This window comes from Semicossyphus pulcher, unplaced genomic scaffold, assembly GCF_022749685.1.
Source record: "Semicossyphus pulcher isolate SPU_LCO1_2020_fin unplaced genomic scaffold, fSemPul1.0.p SCAF_12, whole genome shotgun sequence".
Classification (NCBI taxonomy): Eukaryota; Metazoa; Chordata; class Actinopteri; order Labriformes; family Labridae; genus Semicossyphus; species Semicossyphus pulcher.
Window position 1 is genome coordinate 30,988,712 of NW_027211626.1, and position 20,485 is coordinate 31,009,196.

Consider the following 20,485-nt stretch of genomic DNA (forward strand, 5'->3'; position numbering starts at 1 on the left):
GTATGTATTACCTGTTGTTGATGTAACAAGGAAATATGTTGTTGTGGTAACAAGAACATATGTTGTTGTTGCTCTCTTTGCCTGTCTCTATCCTGCATCTCCTTCTATCCCATTTTCGGCCCATCCAGTTGAGACAGATGGCTGTTCAACATGAGTCTGGTTCTGCTCGAGGTTTCTGCCTGTTAAAGGAAGTTTTTCCTTGCCAATATGCCGAATATTGCTAAGTGCTACTCATGGTGATTCATGTTGGGCCTCTTTTTAAATAACATAACAAAGAGTCTCCAGATAACTCTGGTTATGATTTGGCGCTTTACAAATAAAATTTGATTGATTGATTGATATCAGTATACTATATGAGAGCATTTCACTATACTGTATGAGAGTATTTCACTATAATGTGTATGTGTGAATGCTTTCCAGTACTTTATATGAGAGCTTTTCAGTTGTGTATGTGAGCGTATAATTTTTCAGTTGTTTATGTTAGAGTGTTTCAGTTGTGTGTATGCATGGTATTTCTGAATAATGTCCCTAACGGCCCCTCATAATTATCAGCCTTCTCTTGCTAATTCATTCTTATCAGCCTTTCCTCATGACTATGCTGTTCTTGCCAATTTATTATTATTAGCCTTTCATCATGACTTTGCTGTTCTTGCTAATTTTTACACTTTTTATTATTGGCAAATATGTGTTATCTGTTCTCATTGTTGTTGTTGATGATGATGATGTAGCAAGGACATATGTTGTTGTGGTAACAAGAACGTATGTTGTTGTTGCTCTCTTTGCCTGTCTCTATCCTGCATCTCCTTCTATCCCATTTTCGGCCCATCCAGTCGAGGCAGATGGCTGTTCAACATGAGTCTGGTTCTGCTCGAGGTTTCTGCCTGTTAAAAGGACGTTTTTCTGCCAATGTGCCGAATTGCTACTCATGGTGGATTCATGTTGGGCCTCTCTTTAAATAACTTAACAAAGAGTCGGTCTAGACCTGCTCTTTCTGTAAAGTGTCTCGAGATAACCCTGGTTATGATTTGGCGCTATACAAATAAAATTTGATTGATTGATTGATTGACTTATATAGCGCTTTTCAAGTCTTTGCGACCACTCATATCTGCTTTTACACTACATATCACATTCACCCATTCACACAGTGATGGCAGAGGCTGCTACATAAAGTGCCCAACTGTCAATCAGATATCACATTCATACCCGTTGGCTATGCCACCGGGAGCTATTTAGGGTTCAATGTCTTGCCCATGGACTCTTCGACATGAGGGAGCTGGGGATCGAACCTCCGACCTTCCGATTGTAAGACAACCAACTCTTCCACTGAGCCACAACCGCCCCGAGTTCTGCTCAAGGTTTCTAAGGAAGTTAAAAGGAAGGAAGTTTTTCCTTACCAATGTCCCAAATGTTGCTAAGTGCTTCTCATGGTGGATTCATGTTGGGTCTCTCTCTAAATAACATAACAAAGAGCATGGTCTAGACCTGGGGGGTATACTACGAAGCAGGATTTGCGGTTATCGAGGTAACTTCAGGGTTAACTCTGAGTTTTCGAGTACTACGGAGGTGGTTCACGTCTTGCCTCTTGATTTAGGAGCTCTGTGAGCAGATCATGAGAGGGAGGAGGGAGAGAGGTAAAACACTTTCACTTTACTGTAGGAGTTTTTAAAATATATTCATAAAAGATATACATTGTGCTTTACTGATGTACATCTACAACAGAAACTGATAAAAACACTGAAGCCTACTTTGTTCTTTTGTACTCATAAGATATGAAATTTAGCATTTGTACAGCTTTAAATTGTGCTGTTATAGGCTATTTATTTTATATTTGCTTAATGGGTCCGTTTGATACGGCTGAGAGAACTGAGGTCTAAATCTGCCTGGAACATGAGCACCACTTTGTCATAACTATCAGGACTCTGAAAAGTGATTTTATTTGAAAATGACTTGTGATCTTAGTCATTTAAGTCATTCTGCTCTTCTGATATTATCCTTCAAAATTAGATACAGGCTAACCATGGCCTAAAATTACGACTTTATTCTCGTAATATTATGACTTTTTTTCTTGTAAAATTACGACTTTATTCTCGTAAAATTACGACCTTATTCTCGTAATGACTTTATTCTTGAAATCTTAATTTTTTTTTTTTAATTCTCGAAAAACGTGTTTATTTTTTCTTTAATGTGGCCCTAATACTCTGTCGTACTATCCAGTATGATGGCCCACTACTTTGAATATTTAAAATGAACAACGCTAAACAGAATTAAAAAAACAAACAAAAAACAAATATAAGTTGACATCTAGGCCTTGTGTTTACATTTAACACTGACTCCTTCTGTAAAGTTGAACTGCACAGACAAAGTCCCAGTCACAACCCATGAGCTTCCTCAAAGGAGTGCAAATATGTGGGTTCAGGGATGTCACTTTCTGCTGGACTATTTTCCCGCTTTTCTTGGTGGTCACCTATCCGCGACATGCCTTTGTCCCTCTCTCTGGGTTGATCCTTTAACAGCTTCTACAAGTTACAACAAAAAGACAGAAGGAAAAAATTATGAAATCATGTTTGACATCATCAATAATTGTAGCAAATGCATAAAAATAATCTTGTTGAGTCTGAGATTCAGCTTAGTGGGGCCCTAGTGTAAAGCAATAAACACATAGATAGATGCAAAGATGGCTGTTAGGTCCAAATGTTTGACACTAATGACTCAATACGGGATCCAAACTTACTGTCAGGATTTGAGGTTAAACAAAAAGGATTTGGATGACTTGGATGATTTAATAAATGAAACAAAAAGACCAAAAGGGCTGAATCCACAATGCAACTCAAATACTCTTCATTCAGGACAAAGCAGGAAACCAAAAGGCAGAACAAAATGTGGGATACAGGGTAACAAATAATTCAAAAGGAAAGGAACTGGAGAAACACGGGGAGCCACAAGGAAACACGATAATCCACACAGAAGGCAGGAAGTGGATCATCACGAGAGACTAGAGGCCTTTCTCATTTCTCAATTTTGTGCCTCCTCGGCTCCTCGCTCCTCGGCCCTCCTGCCTGTGACCTGGAAATCGATACACTGGTGTATCCTTTACAGAAGTCTTTTCGGCACCTGTTACGTAAAAAGAGGCGTGAAACACAGCTGGAAGATACAAACCACTGCGGGAGCAGGACTACACAAATGTAAGTGTTGCTTTTGTATTCATAAGTTGTAGAGATGTGCACTGCAACCAGTTAACCCTTAACCGTCAGTTAACAATTTGAACTGGTTAATTTAAGCGGTTAAATAGAATGTTGTCTTTTTTTAATATATAAACGAGAAGTTAAACAGTTACAAAAAAACAAAAAAAACAAAGCTTTGTTGCATATCTCTGCTCCTGGGACATCTGTTCCGTCTGAGCAGGTATTCTCCATGGCGTGTCTCACATTTAACAGAGTGCGCACCAGACTAACCCACAGCATGTCCACATGTTGCTATTTCGTCATCAAAACCAGCAGACAAACCGTCTCCTACATTATAAGGACTGGTGTAGGCCTGGACTTTTTATTTTAAGTTTCCATAGCGTATTGTCAATGTATTGACTGTTTTTGAGCAGAAACAAAACATAACATTTACGCGCGAGGCACAGCAGGTAACTCATTCATTATCTCAATCTGCAGACACGCCGTCAGGTCCGGACAGTTCGGACAGATGCAAAGTTCTGTGTGCTGACCATCAAAGAAGGTCGGCTGTTACGCTGTAAATCTACTTATTGTTGCTGCTGGATCACACGGCTGTATGCTCACGTGCGTGCATAAAACGGACACTGGACAGTTAATATCTGCAGGCATGATTGTTGGTGCCACGTAATTTTGCTTGAGGATAATAATACATTTACCTCTTATTTGTGTGAGCGTGTTGCAGGTAACACTTTTTATTCAGTCACGTGTGAGACTGATCATCAATGAGGTCGGGTTTGATCAGCATGACGTGATTTCTGTTTATCCTAAAACTTTTAGCCTAATAAATCATTTTCATAGTTCATGAACAGACAGTATTTGGGCTTATTAAATAATTAATTCAGATCAGATTATCTGTGATCAAAAATGTAAATAATGAACAAATAATATAAAGGTAGTGCTGGTAAGAAGTGTCCGTAGGGCTCTGCAGCAGGAACACAGACTGCAGCCTGTTCTTCATGTGCAGGTGTTTGTTACACAGGTAACAGGTTACAGAGAGAAAACACTGTTACTGTGTATTTTATTAGAATTAATACAGGGCACATGTGTACAGACACAAACAGCTGTTAAAGCAGACTGACAGCTGATCCAGCGGTGATAAGCTGACGCGATCATCGCAAACGGACGTCGCAGCACATGACGCATCATCGGAAAGGACGTCTCATGTCTCTTTAAAAACATTCCCTCGTTTCCTCTCTCCTCTCTTGGTTTCCTCGCGTCTCTCCAGGCATCTCTGGTGGGAGGGACTTAGACGCAAGTGAAAGACGCAAGTGAAGGAAACGTGGATGCAATTTAAGAGACTTGGGAAGCAGCCATAGAGAAATGAGAAAGGCCTTAAGAGACCTGAGAAGCAGCCTGTTTTCTCCCAGCGTGACGTATGTCTTGTGACCCGATCAGGTAGCTTCTAAGCTAGTTAGCTAACTGCTGTAGATAACCACGTACACTCGAGTCAGTTAATGTAAGCGATAGCTAACTAGGTAGTTACTAACGTTTATTGCCCTGCTGTGCATCGGCATCGGCCATGGAAGACGAAAGCCACCCTAAAACTCTGTAAGTATTTTTAGCGTCATATGCTATCGTTAACGTCGGTAAAAAGTAATGCTTCACAAATGTCTGGTTAGGTAACATGGTTAAAACAGACTAATTTCATGCGTGCATGTAATCTCAAAACGTTAACGTTAATCATTTATAAGTTTGGGCCAGCTTGAAGTTTAGTCAGATAAGTAAGTGTTAACGTAGGCCTTTATAGCAATACACGGCAAGATAAAATACCATCTCTTATCATAAGGTAACGTTAATACCTACAATAAGCATTTGGTTCGTCAGTTTTTTCCCGAAGAAGTTTCATTATCTTTATCAACTCATCGTTCACAAAAGGAACCTCCTTTTTTTCCTTTCAGATATGTGGGAAACCTTTCGAAGGATGTAACAGAAATTTTGATTCTGCAACTGTTCACCCAGATAGGGCCTTGCAAAAGCTGTAAAATGATCACAGAGGTAAGGTTAAGCAGCCAACTTTAAGAAAATTGCTTTCTTGTTAGACTGTTGCTGTCACATCACAGTTGTTTACAAAGAGTGGAACCATCCTTTAAACTTCTGTTTCACCTTGTCCCTTGCAGCATACAAGCAATGATCCCTATTGTTTTGTGGAATTCCTTGAACACAGAGATGCTGCTTCAGCCCTTGCAGCCATGAACGGGAGGAAGATATTGGGAAAGGTATAACAATTTCTCTGTTCTGAAATTGAAAGTGAGGTCATGCATCCAATTGTTCCTCGTGAAGAAAATGTCTGTTTCTGGTGTTCTCATAAAGTCAGGCCATTGTTTTCAAATCTTTCTGTAAACATTCGCTTTTCAGGAGGTCAAAGTAAATTGGGCCACCACTCCAAGTGGAAAGTTCCAGAAGAAAGACACATACAGTAAGTGTTCACCTATTGGTTTTCTAATTTCCAGAATTCAAAGTTTACCAGAGCATAGTAATTGTATTTGTTATGTTGTTTGTTTATCCTTGGTTTTGTTTTAGATCACTTCCATGTTTTTGTGGGTGACCTGAGCCCTGAGATAACCACTGAGGATGTCAAGGCTGCATTTGCACCTTTTGGGAAAATCTCGTAAGTTTTCACTTTTAAGGGCAATTCCTTTATAAGTGCAGTGCAATGATTTGAAAGCTACAATACAAACATACTAATTTCTCTGTAGCTAGTTAATGTTTGGGAAGATACTTTGTAATAATCTTCTGCTCTAACAACCATCCATGACCATACTTACAAAATGGGTATTAACCTTAATGGAAATGTGATAAAGATACATCAGAATCAGAAAAATATAGGACTTATAGGCCTACTTGGGTGTCCTTTCAGTCTGCCTCCATCAGACTGGACTTGTGACTGAATGTGTCATACCCTGACATTGTGTTTTTTTTAACAGTGTTATATGAGTTTGATTTTCACTGATAAAAAACATATCTTTGTCATAATGTGTAATTTGAGAGAAAAAGAGCTTGACTAATATGTCCCGGTATGATGGCAACCTGGTGTCTAAGGTCAGCACAAAACAAAGTCTTACATGGATAATGATGTGGTTTATTAATAAATTACTAAATGAGTGCATGTCAGAGCTCTGACGGGAGAATTAGACGATGTATGTTTTTGCTTTAGTAAGATCGAATTCAGATCCACTCATGCTTTTTCCTAGGTGGATGTTGTGTAGAGCTTGCAAATACAACCATTTTTGGCAATATATATATGTATATGAGATGTAATTTGAAAATATAAATATATTTGTGAAAATCCAGTGACAGTGGTACAATGATAGCTTTTTAAATATTTTTTTTACAGTGTTACTTGTGTTTTTTAATATACTGCTAGCCTTTTCTCAGTGTTTGTTTTCACCCAAATGGAAGCATGGTCTAGGTCTAGGTAGGCCTAGACTTCTGATTAAGTATCTGTAGAGATGTATGCTACTATTTTCGATTGTTTTGCAAATGAATGCAAAAATTATCTATGCCTTTAAAAATAATTGATAGTGGACATATATAATTTTAGGTAAAGCATGAAAATAAATATCAGAACGGACTGTATCTCACACCCCCAACATTGATTTATAAAACACTCTTGCAGAAAATCCTAATTTAAGTCCATTATTTAGACAATTCTTAATCACTTTACTTTCTTACTTACTTGTGCTCTGTGTTTTGTGTCTCTGTTTTTATGACCTCAGTATCAGATTTTAGCCTATTTCTACTTTCTTTGCATATTAGGGTGTGTTAAGTAAGGTGTATGTCAGCTGTGTGTATGTAACTGAACAGCTTTTAGTTGTGAGTTTCAGTAAAGTAATAGCACTTTGGTTATTTTACAGAAATGCTCATAGGATTGGACAGGAACTTGAAGGCTAACAGCAAGGAACTGTGCACTCTGGAGACTCAGATGTAGTTTTTTTCTCTATTTATTCCATTCTTTTCATATGTCTGTATATGTAGATTTGTTGATCTAGCTTAGATTAAAAAATTCCAATACTCAATGTATTCCTCTAAAACAATGTTTTAATTGTCTAATTTTACTTGCATAGTGTTGTTTGTAGTGCCATTATCCTTTTTAAAATTTTCTAAAAATGTCAATTTCTCAAAATTTGCAGCTATCCAAACTCCATACTCCATATTGGTGGTAAAGAATTGACCAGGAAAAAAAACGAAATCTGTTAACAAGCCATGTATGACTTTTTAATTCCTTTTTCTCTTTCCATATATTGTATATATTTCTATGTGTAGGTAGAGCACCAACTGCAGATTTAAGAATGCATGGTAATCCATTCAGTCTGTTCCTTTTGTGAATTTAAATCAATAGCCGCCTGTTGAGAAGACTGAACATGAAGTGGTGCTCTATTGGCAAGGATCCTTTTATGCATCTGAAATTACTTAAAAACAATACTATAATAGGCTGCATGTATTTGTACTTAGCACTTAATACAAGGTCATGATAGTTTATGTAATGTAGGACTAAGAACAGCGTACACATTTCAGTGTGTTTTGAGTGTTTCCTTAATGTTTGAGGCATTTAAACTAGAAAGTGTACTGAAGATGTTTACACTTTTACCTCCAGGGATGCCCGTGTTGTGAAGGATATGACAACAGGCAAATCAAAGGGGTATGGATTTGTGTCCTTCCACAACAAACTGGTAAGACTCCAGTGCATGAACACAAACCGGAGGTTATTTGTATTGTAAAAATAATAATAATAATAATAATAATAATAATAATACATTTTATTTAGAACAGGACACTCAAGGTCGCTGTACAAACAAGAAAACACAAACGAGTAAAAACACCAACAAGAGTAATAACAAACCAGATAAAATACATTAAGAGTGGGTGAGGGACAGTGCTGAGACTTAGGGAGAGTAGGTGAGGCGGAACAGATGAGTTTTGAGTTTAGTTTTAAAGATGGGGAGGGTGGTACAATTTCGGAGGTCAGGTGGGAGAGATTTCCAGAGCCGACAGTTGATATTACGTAAGTGGAAGTAAGCGGACCTGGTGACGTTATTGATGTGGGATTGGAAAGATAGAGTACTGTCGAGGTTGACACCCAGACTCTTAACCTGAGGGGAGGGGGAAACTGAGGCGCTGTCTATGGAGAGTGAGAAACTGTAAACTTTAGATAGGGTGGATTTGGTGCTGATGAGTAGGATTTCAGTTTTATTGCTGTTTAATTTTAAAATGTTTGAGGTGAACCAGGATTTTATTTCAGAAAAACAGGAGGAGAGGGAAGGGGGTGGGAGTGTGGAATTTGGTTTGCAGGAGAGGAAGAGCTGGGTGTCATCCGCGAAGCAGTGGAAATTAATGTTAGATTTGCGGAGGATATGGCCGAGGGGGGAGGAGGTAAGTGATGAAGAGGAGGGGCCCCAGGAAAGAGCCCTGGGGCACACCTGTAGTGACTGGGGAGGGGACAGATGTGAAGGAATTAAGCTGAATGAACTGAGTGCGGCCTGTGAGGTAGGAGCGGAACCAGTGAAGGGGGGTGTGAGTGATGGAGTGGGGAGGCTGGAGGATTCTATTGAGCAGTGAGAATAGTGATTTGGTGTTTCCTTCATTGGAGAGGATGAGACCGGAGTAATAATCAGATTTACGGTGAGCAATGGAGTCCTTGTAGAGAAGAATATGACCCTTGTAAATGTCTTTGTGAATGGTGAGACCAGTTTTTTTGTAGAGCCGTTCAAGTTGGCGACCTTGTGCTTTCAATGACCGGAGTTCAGGGGTGTACCAGGGGGCAGTGGATGAGAAGGAGACTGACCGGGTTTTCAGAGGGGCAAGAGAGTTGAGTATGCTGTGTAGACTATTGTTGTAAAGCGCTGTGAGATCATCAGGGTTGGAGAGCTGGCCCGGGATTGCAATATTGTCAATTTTAGAGCAGAGAGTGTCAACGTTGATGCCCTTCAGATTCCTGAATGAGATGAGACGTGGAGATTTGATTGCAGATAGGCAGAGTGCAGCGTTGAATGTGAGGAGGAAGTGGTCTGTTATATGGAGTTCGTCGGAGGTGCTGTTGAGGGGGGTGAGACCAGAGCAACAGATTAAGTCCAAAGTATGACCTTTGGAGTGTGTTATTTTCTGTTTATTAACTTAACAAATCCATTTACATAAAAAATACAAATACAAAAATAATAATACAAAAAAAACATAGTTTATTTTCTAATTTATTGTAACCATAGTTTCATCAGTGAATTAACAACAGTTTAAATATTGCTTAAATTAAAAAATGCAATATATTTTTATATTTTTTCTAATAAACTGTACACATTCATTCAGTCCAGCCAGGTTAACTGTTTTGATTTTGATTTATAGGATGCAGAGAATGCCATCATTTACATGGGGGGACAGTGGCTTGGAGGCCGCCAAATCAGGACCAACTGGGCAACACGTAAACCGGCAGGTCCTAAGAGTACCCAGGACAGTAGGTTTTTTTTTTTTAAAGGCCTTCCACACCCACCATACAACCACGAAGAGGATTTTACGTATTTGGTAGAATTCAAGCTTTTCTCCTTGCACTGACAAACTGAATTTGACTTTCATTTCTCCCTGGAACAGGACAAGAAACATTTGGTCATGAATTTACTATTTGCCTCCACTTTGCTTGGGATAATAATAATAATAATGGAATACAGCTGATCATTGAAGCATCACCAAAAAATATCTTTACAAGAAATGAATTACAAAAGAAAATTAAAGCTGCAAGCGGCAATGAACGGGCCCTCGCACTTCTGTACATGTCAGGGTGTGTTGCAGTCACAGAGCAACCAGCAGCCATGTTGTGATGATCATAGACAGAACAGGGGAAACGACTCTCAATTGGAGACGATGTCAAGTGCTGGAAACTTTAAATTCTATGTTAAGCAGACAAAATGTACGACAGCCACAGTGTATTTTACAGACCGAAAACTGTGAAAATGGCTGTAAATTGTTAAGCAGTTTGGACACAACATGATTGACTTACAGAAACTTTGTGTTTCATGACAAGACATGGAACTTTGACAAGCCGCCATGGCCACGCCATTTGAGTTGTGTATGTTTTTGATAACTTTTAATTGTTAATGTCTCCTCTGTATACTGGACAAATTTGAGGTGGATCGGATGAAAGCCCTAAGAGGACTTCGTTAAAGTATGACCCCTGGAAATGGCGCAAAATACAGTTTTTTGACAACAAAATTCAAAATGGTGGACTGGTGGAATATGGGTTGTAGGTCTAGGCATCATACATCATACATTGCTGGGCAGCTGTGACTCAGTGATAGACACTGAACCCCAAATTGGCATAGCCAACGGGTATGGATGTGATAACTGATTGACAGTGGGGCACTTCACATAGCAGCCTCTGCCATCAGTGTGTGAATGTGTGTGTGAATGGGTGAATGTGACATGTAGTGTAAAAGCAGCTTTGACTTGGAAAGCGCTATATAAGTACAGTCCATTTACCATTGTGTACCATGTATACTCGATTTCATAAGTCTAGGTTCAAAATGCTGCGGGTGCTGTATTTTTTTAATATTGTAGGGGTGCCACTGAGCCGCTTAGCCATGCTCACTAACAAAACCTGCATAAACCTTCCCTACTGGGGACATGTGTACCCAGTTTCTTGGCTGTATAAGCATTTTAAGCCCTTGAAAAATGAACTTCCTGTTTGTGGCGGACAGCGCGTCTCCATGGCAAGGGACGTTGGACATAGACTTGTTAGTTTCGAAATGGAGCATGGCAAAGGTCTTGGGATGTTTGTGACCAATTCTGAAGGGATTACGACCGACCTCATAGGAACTGGACATGTAAAAGTGACTTCCTGTTGCCAGTAGGTGGCACTGTGCCTGTTGTGTTATGTATAGATGTGTTCAGGCTGGGACTCTTATCAAGCACATGAAATTTGGTGCTGATATGATGAAGGACAGCCGAGTTATCACAGCCTGAATTTCATGGCAAATGTTATATTTGCAGTGGAAAAATTACAAGCCTTAATCAAGGTCTTAAGGCTTTCCTGACCAAAATTTGAGGATTTAGAACATTGTATATGAGAATAAAGTGAATTTTTCTGTGTTTTGGCAAGATGCCGAAAAACATCAAACTTTGACCCTCCACCAAGGCCACACCCCTTTGACTTTTGATAACTTTTAGTCATCATTGTCTTGTCAATACACTGACCGAATTTGAAGAGGATGGGATGAAGTCCCTAGGAGGAGTTTGTTTTAGTATGGACCCTGTAAATGGCCAAAAACAGGCCTTATTTTGACATTGAAACTAAAATGGCTGACTTCCTGTTGGGTTTGAGGTATGGTGCAAGAGGATTTTTGACATGGTAAAAATGCATACCAAATTTCATACATGTAGGTGAAAGTAACCTCTATGGGGAGCCCTTTTTGAAATTTTCTAGGCGGCGCTATGGAGCTATTTTGGCGATCTAATGCCAGAGGCCCATAAAATATAAAATTACTCGCCAGACTTGACGCGGGTGAACAGTTTCATGAGGCTCCGAGCACATTTCAGCCTCCAAAAATGCGATAGGAATTCCTTGCGTTACAATAGGGTCCTCGCACCCGTCGGTGCTCGGGCCCTAAAAATCTCTTGCAAAAGAAATTATTTTCCTTACAGTCAACACATACATTTTGTGTTGGAATGTTTTTATGTTGTATGTCTTTGTACCATTTATGTTTAATTATTCTTTGGCAAGTCACCTGGTGTTGATTGTTTAAAAAGGTGTCACACCCACATTCGTTTGTGAAACGCTGATGAAAGCCTTGGGCTGAAACACGCTTGTTTCATTCAGCTGCCGTTTATTATTTTTTCATTAAGTTATATACTTTATTGCTAGAGCTGACGTCTTTGTGCTCACAGTATCTACAACTGTGGGGACTGTTGACTATCCCAATTTATAGCCCTTTTTATACAGAGGTTTTGCAACAGCATCGTAATGAAGCGCTGCCATTACTCCAACTTTGTCTTTCTACACTGGACCAAACATTTTGCTCATATTGCTGTCTCAATCTGTGATTTTACACACTTATCTTTGTTGCTGGAGCAGAAGAGACGTAGTGCTGGTCTCGCATACTTACACCGTTCTGGCCCACCCAGTTACATAGAAGTGGTTTGACCTCACAACCTCTGCTGCTGGCTTAATGGCGGAACGACTTCCCCCATCCTTCCGTCTCAGTAATTTTTACACAGAACAGCCAGGTGGAAGAAAAGCTTAATAGTCCTGCCTTGAACAGGTTGTGTAAAACGAGCTAATGTTTACAACCCAACACATTATTTTCTGCATCCTCTGCTACCAGCCACACCACGCTAGTATATTTTGCCAGGTAGAATTTGGTCTGAATGGGCCAGCAGGATTGTGGGCTGTTTGACTGACTCCTCCCTTGCCTTCCTCAGCGCCACGCGCTTCAAACCAAAAAGGCTAAAATGACACGATAAATACTTCTCACACTGTGACAGGGGGGGTTATTATCTAAAGTTAATACCGTGTTCCAATATTTTACAGTATATTTTGCATCAGTAATATAGATATGTGGTCACATAAGCAGAAGCATACCCCGTTAGTTTGTGAGTTAGGGCCCCACAAGTAAAAGAGCTGTGAGAGTAAACATGAACTAAAGTTGCAAGCCTTGAAGCTGAATCAAATTGGCTGAAAAACTGATTGACAAAACTTTCAAGATTGTTGCCTATCTCAGGTTTAACAATTAACATTTTTTCCTTAAAAAAACAGGTTGCTACAGAAAGATTTTAAACATATATATTCTTACCTTACCATTTCATCAACTCTTTAAATCAATATTTTTTTTCAATTTGCAGATTTCTTATTTATCGAAGATTATAAGTAGTTCATTTAGTTTATTTATTATTTAGGTTATTTCTTAGTTCTTTCTTTGTTTTTATGTACTTAAAGGATAACTTGGACCCTATTTTCCCATGTTTTTGTGTAAGTGACTAGTGGAGACAACAATTATTGAAATCGATCCAGTATTCAGGGAGGGAGCATTGGCCGGCAGTCGCGAAATGAGATACAGTGTAACTAACAGGGCAGGGGGCATACGCCAATATACAGCCACTAAAAGTGCTTGTTTTTGCTACTGACAGGCTCAGATCGTTATAAGTGTCTGACAACACTGTGGCAGCCATGCTACTTTACCTTATGCTCTCTGTTGTTTTCTGTAACCAAGTGGTAGTTTTTGCAGCAAGAAAGAGAGAGGAGTGAGAGAAGACGAAGAGGGAGAAGTGCCGTTTGTTGTGTTGGAGTACAGAAAGCGTTGCTCAGTGCCATCTAAAAGATTGTCATGGCTGAAGATCCTCTCTCCCTCTTCGTCATCATCTTGGGTCATCATCTTCTCTCACTCTCTCCTTCTTCCTGCAACAACTACGGTCCTGCACGAGATTTCAGTGCGAGACTTCATCGTTACCGAGACTTATTTGCTGAGCACACGTGTAAATGGTAAATGGACTTTGCTTTTTCCAGTCTTCCGAGCAATCAAAGTGCTTTAACACTACATACCAGCATTCACTGTTTCACACACATTACAATTAGGCTGCTATGCAAAGTGCCAGGCTGCCCATCAGTTATTAGCTAATAGCATTCTCACACACTCGTACGCTGATGGCAAGTATTCGGGAGCAATTTGGGGTTCAGTTACTTGGCCAAGGGCACTATGACATGTGGACTGCAGGAGCCGGAATCAAACCACAAGAAAACAAAAGCACGGTGCTTATAAATGACACTAGAACATTGTGTTTTTTTAGTTAATTTGGCTTATGTGCTGTTAAAAAAAAAAAAAGGAAAATTCACAGAAAATTCTGTGATATACCATATTTGACAGTTGATTCGATTTCCCTAAATCACAGATTCTGTCTGTGTTTTTTCTACACAGGGCCCTACCTTAAAGATACAGTCTTCACAGTATTTGCAGGTGGGGTTTTCAACTGCACTTGATCTCTCTTCCCAGATATCAGTTCCTGTTAGTCAAGCCATCAAATTTTTGGTTTGGTCATGGTTAAATGTGTAAGGAGACTTGCAATGCTAGCAGAGGCCAGACAAGAACAATACGCTTCTGTACATACAAGTGAATTTAAGGACATATGTTGAGCTGGCCAGTCGACACCATATTTCTTCAGCTTTGTATAGTGACTTAATAAAAAATCTGTTATTTCCTGAAATTCTTCCAGATTATAACTTGATGGACCTTACCTTACTAGACTAAGCTTGTATTTTTAGCTTTGATTAATCTTATTTGATAAAAGACAACAAATACTGGAGTTTATTAATCATATATGTAATAAATCACAGTATTGACTGATTCATTTTAACTGTTTAGTATACTTTTATTATAAAGAGATGAACATTACCATACAAATGTTTTTTGTTTTTTATTTCAGATGACTCAAAGCAGCTGAGGTTCGATGATGTTGTGAATCGGTCTAGTCCCCAGAACTGTACCGTTTACTGTGGAGGGATCCAGTCAGGACTATCAGGCATGTTTCAAGATCTTCATAGATGCATTGTTATAGCTCTTAGTCACTCTGAAATTACAATCCTATTACTTACTATTAAACTTTCCTAAAACAGCTTCAGATCTAACCACATGAACCTTCTTTATGCTTCATTCTTTCAGAACACCTCATGCGACAGACCTTCTCACTGTTTGGTCAAATAATGGAAATAAGAGTTTTCCCAGACAAAGGATACTCCTTCATTAGGTAGGGCCTCAGGTCATTGCTGTATTTGGCCACTAGATGTCAACAGAAGCACATTGCATGAGTCGATGACAGGCCAATCAATTTGACTCAGTGTTTGTGGTCTTTTCTGTTATGTTTGTCCTTGCGTCACTGCTATATAAGGATCTGTTAGCTCAAAGTATTAATACTGTGTATTTCCTGATTTGCCTGATAGAGTTCCTGTTTGATATATTTGATTGCTGTTGTTTTCTTTAAAGGTTTTCCTCCCACGACAGTGCTGCCCACGCCATTGTTTCAGTCAATGGCACAGCCATTGAAGGTCATGTAGTCAAGTGCTTCTGGGGCAAAGAATCTCCCGAAATGGCTAAAAATTCACAGCAGGTAGAGAAAATGTACCTGATAATGTTAAAGAACATTTTTTTTTATTGGCATTCTTAAGTTGACTGCAGAAAGATAACAGAAATTAAAGTAAGAAATGGGAAGAATGCAACAAAGGATTTCACAGAGCCAGGGATGTTGCTGTGATGTCAGCATCTTAACCTCATTGTGTCGCTCTAATAAAACTGTCAACATTTTGAAGGTTATGATACATTATTGTAAATCCTGACAAAACAGAGTGGAAAATCAGGATGAAATTTTCTTTTGAAGATAGCAAATAACTTATTTGGACCCCTTTCTTGCATAATTTGTTATATTGTCGTTCCTGATAGAAGTAACACTTAATGGGGCAATAGGCATTAGGACAATGATAAACTTTTTGCTTTTTGTGCAACTCAGGTTGAGTACAGTCAGTGGGAGCAGTGGAACCAACTCTATGGGAATCCACAACAGCAGTATGGGCAATGTCTGACCAATGGGTGGCAAGTTCCCTCCTACAGCACGTACAGCCAGATGTGGAACCAGCAAGGATTTGGAGTAGAGTGAGTTTTATACAGTAGTAGGTACTCAATTAATTAATATACCTTTTGTATAACTACATTGTTATTTATTTACCTTTTATTTGATAGGGCCAGTTACAATATACATTGACAAACAGCCACTCCAATGCAAGTATCCTAGTGTTCATAGCATCTGCTAGTTTGCAACACCTTTCTTGGGAAGGGCTTTTAAGAAACTGAGAGGTTAGTAACAGAAAAGTGAAAAAGAAAATACATTAAATACAACAAGATACAATTAAGCACTCGTGAAAACATTGCATTTAAAAGCTAGGCATGAGTGCAGGTTTGTTGTTGAATAAACCAGGATTTGGTAGCTCTTTTATAAGTGGTGAAGTTTGCAGCAAATTTCAAGTGATCAGGTAGCAAGTTCCAAGACTTGTTTGTTACTTTCACCGAAAAAGCTGTATGAGCAAAACATGTTTTGCAGAATGGCAGCTTACAATTGCCACTTAAAGCTGCCCTGGTGGATCTGCTAAATCTCTGTAATCTCTTGATGTTTTCACAAAGAGCTTCAGGAGCAAGTCCATTTAAACGTTTAAACACAAGCTTTACATAATGGAAATCAATAAAGTTTGCAAAGCTTAAAATGAGGCAATGGTGGTACCTTAATTGTTTTTTTGTCCAAGATTTTCAAGGCCCAATTATAAAGACACTCTGTAGATTTAATTACAGACTGGTTAGCCTGAGACCAGGCAGCCAAACCATAGGACAGATGTGAGAATATCATTGGATGACATCAGACTGTGCCATGCTGTTTCTAAATTCAATGTCTTATTATCTTAAAACAGGTAAGGTTAGCCTTAATCATTTTACAAATCTTTTTAGCATGACTTAAAATTTAACTGAGAATCTAAATTAATTCCTAAATACGTCATCTCTGGTACTTGTTCACTGAGCTCACCTTTAACTTAAACATTCAAGGATTCTGTTGCAGGTAGCTTTTTGATGGAAAAACAGATATATTTTGACTCTTAGTGGTAGGGGACAGAAGACTTACAAAATGGTGATTTAATGCTTTTAAATTGTGATGGATGGTACTTCAACAGCTCTTTAACTGTAAAACACTTTCTCTTAAATGTCTACAATACAACTGATTTTTGGACTCAGTGACAATTATTCTTATTTCTGGGGCCTTTACAGGCAGTCAGAGTCACCAGCCTGGACAGGAGGCTTTGGATCACCATCAACCCAGGCTGCAGCCCTGCCCGGTCCAGCCTTGTCCAACCTGACAAACAACAGCATGACTGGCTACCAAACACAGTGACTTGGCCTTACTAAGGTTTAATGCCAAGGGGATTTTGAAGAACTCTTTTAGACCACAAAGCTTTCTTTCTTCTGAAAAGCTGCTGGGGTAAAAGAAGAGCAGGTGGCATATTCACAAAGCCTTTATCGCTGAACAACCAGTTTAACAAGTTATGTTTTAAGCAAAAATCATAGTTCTGTTATCAAACTTTTGCTCTCAGGCCTCTGAAGTAAAGGCATACCAAACATCTTCTTCTAGGTAAATGTTAAAGGACATTGTAATCCTCTGAATGCTTGGCCCATGAAAACCTTACCCAGACTGTGACTAAGGGTTTTTGCAGCTTTTCCACACTAATTGTTAGAAATAACAATTCTATCAGTTATTTATAATCCTGTGTCTGACAGGGAAGGCTTTGGCATCTACTCACTATATATAGAATCTATTGTAAAAACAACTTAATCCCAGAACTTTGTAAAGGTAACAGACTCTGTTTGCTGTTTCTGGGGCTGGTTCCCTAGAAAGATATTGAATCTTAAAGCTGCAGTTGGTAAGATGGAGAAGAGAGCGGGCTTTCCTTCAAAATTTAAAAGATTACAACCTCCAGGTCCCTCCTCTTTCTCCGCAGTGCTTAGTCTTGCCTCCAAAGCACTCCCCACAGAGGAGGCTGTCATGCGCGCGCATGCTAGTAATCACAGCAACTGAAGAAGCCAGGTATACAACATGGCGGACACACTGGTAAAAACGTGGAATGACAACAACTGCAGCCGCTGTATTACACCACCAACACTACAGCAAATTCTATTTGGCAAAACCACCAGCACTTAGTTTGCTAACAGACTGTGGAAAAAACAACAGTGCCGACTAAGCAGTAACACTGAAGTTGAGAACATGCGCAGCGTGTGATTGATAGCAGTCTGAGAGACTGCTCGGTCCGGATTGGTTGTTGTGGTTCGCGTTGGGTTCTTGCAAATGCCATAAGGAGCAGTAGTAGAAGCAGGAACATGATTTTTTTCACAGATTATCTCTCATGTACTACTGCATGTTTAAAGTGAGCAAATACGACCAAAAGTTAGTTTTAATAATGTTACCTACTACAGGGACTTTCAGTTTGTGTTGATTTTGGCGTCCCCTGTGGACAAAGCCTAACCTCTTCTCTCTCCTGATTTTGTCCTGTACATGCTTAAGTGGTGTTTTTTTACAAAAAAATGTCATCCTGCTTTCTTTAACAGTCATATGTCATATGTATGACTCACTTTGCCCTGGAAAATGTAAACAAAGGCAGCATGCAGATAATCGCTTCGTCTGACACCAACCCCCCACCTGCGGTTTCAGGCACTTAAAATAACAATAAAGATATAATAAATCTTGTCACTGATTGTCTGGTTTGCTTTTGTAGGTCATATAGAGTAATCAGAATGTATTTCAGTCTGTTTCATAACCAGCAAAAAACTCCTCACAGGCGCTTTAAGGCCATCCCTCCACACAAAGTTAAAGTATGTTAAAATACTGTGTTTTTAACCTTTTATGTATGCAAACCATGTTTAAATTTAAAGTCTGGAAGCACACTCTTCATCACCTATTCAGAAATTCTGGATCAAGCCTCGTGGTCCACCCACCACCCCTTCTTAGGTTAGGATGCCTAGTGAACGAGCTCGCTTTGCCAGTACTTGTTTATTAGAAAGTGATTGGCTTTTGAATTTAATATTTATCAATGCTAGCTTGTCTTGGATATGTTTGAACCTCAAACTTAAGGACCATGAGCAGCTCAACCCCTCAAGTAGAGGAATGTGGAAACACCTCTTTGGTGACAAACTGCATAGATACAAGTCAGTATGGTTGAGTCAAGACATTTTAGGGAATATAAACATAAGGAAGTCACATTTCTGAATCGAGGGGATCTTTAAATGTTTATTTCCTTATTTCATCTTTTTGACATCTTTCTTTCTAATGTATTTGAGTTTTTTTTTTGCTAAAAACCTTAAACACAATGTATATGCAAAACCATTCTTACTGCATCCCATTTAGGTCATCCAACATGCTGTACCTCCATCACTTGTGTTGAGACAAATTGTCCAAGGTTTTAGGGTTACTATAAATTGGCTGGCACTTTTTCTGCTCTTAAATTCTGTCAGTATTGGCTGAATATTTGCCTATATTCAAGGTAAACTATTGAGAAAATTACTGCCAAATTGTGACAAATATTTGAATTTTATTTGAGTATGTGTCATTCTGTACACTGTATTACACTCTTTGTGAGCTCAGTCCTTTTTGCTCTTGCACTAGCCATCAAACTTGATATTTATATATTACTTCATGTTTGTTTTTTGTTTTTTTTATTAAGGGTCATGTAACAATGTTCTATGACATGACATGTTGGCTCAGAGTGTACATATAAACCTCTCGTAAGTATTCAACATATTGTTGGGAGAGTGATATTAAATTAAATGCTATCATTTCAGTGATGTAAATTCTCAAAGTTTTAATGGACATTTCAGAAAATTCAAACATTGGTAATTTTTGAGGCTCTGTTACAAATTTTCATTCATTCAGACTGTGGATTTCATATGCAAGTGTATTAGCTTGAATTCCACACTAATGACATGTTCTGTTGAGTTGCTTAAATTATTGAATGTATTGGTTTACTTTTATAACGATAATTAATCCAAGTTGAGCAACAGAACTCATGTGATATAGTAAAGGATGTCATCAATTTTTCATTTAAATAGAAAAACTCATGAGGTTATATCAAATAAAAAAAACATTAAACCTGTTCAATACATTTATAAATTCATAGACTGTGGCTTCAGTTATTCAAACAGACCAAGTATCAGCTTTCAACAATTATTAAAATGAGGTTCTGTTTGTTTGGGGGCGGCTGTGGCTAAGTGGTAGAGTTGGTTGTCTCTCTATCGGAGAGTTGGGTGTTCGATCCCTGACTGCTATAGCCACATGCCCTCGGACAAGACACTATGAATGGGCATAGATCTGATTGGCGATTGACACTTAGGCCTTTGCCATCAGTGTGTGAATGAGTGTGTGAATGTGACGTAGTGTAAAAGCAGCTTTGAGTGGTCAGAAGACTAGAAAAGTACACTCCATTTACTGTTTGTAAAGTTGTTCAATATGCAATGTTTAATACAAATCATATCAAATTTTATTTGTATAGCGCCAGATCATAACCAAAGTTATCTCGAGACACTTTAATTAAAGAGAAGGTCTCAACCATACATTTTGTTATTTAGAGAGAGACCCAACATGAATCACCATGAGTAGCACTTAGCAACATTCAAATATGATCCATATTTCTATACATTTGCATCAAAACCCTATTACCCTTGTTGTTTGGAGTAATTTGGAAGTATGAAACCTTACTTAAGAGGACCAAGTAA

General features: G+C 38.8%; 1 protein-coding gene across 5 annotated transcripts; it reads left to right on the forward strand.

Moving 5' to 3' along the window:
* The first annotated feature begins 4,460 nt into the window (after positions 1-4,460).
* tial1 (TIA1 cytotoxic granule-associated RNA binding protein-like 1) lies at positions 4,461-19,830 on the forward strand. Of its 5 annotated transcripts, none has more exons than XM_069658191.1 (13): positions 4,461-4,769; positions 5,120-5,216; positions 5,339-5,437; positions 5,577-5,637; positions 5,742-5,829; positions 7,816-7,891; positions 9,555-9,663; positions 14,111-14,149; positions 14,616-14,711; positions 14,852-14,936; positions 15,173-15,296; positions 15,693-15,835; positions 16,994-19,830. In XM_069658191.1, the coding sequence occupies exons 1-13, from the start codon at positions 4,741-4,743 to the stop codon at positions 17,115-17,117; spliced, it is 1,170 nt and encodes a 389-aa protein (XP_069514292.1). In that variant the 5' UTR covers positions 4,461-4,740; the 3' UTR covers positions 17,118-19,830. The 5 variants fall into 5 exon arrangements, with proteins under 5 accessions (XP_069514292.1, XP_069514294.1, XP_069514295.1 ...); XM_069658193.1 differs by having other exon boundaries at positions 15,693-15,852; positions 16,994-17,080; XM_069658194.1 differs by having other exon boundaries at positions 15,693-15,856; positions 16,994-17,047.
* The last annotated feature ends 655 nt before the right edge of the window (positions 19,831-20,485 follow it).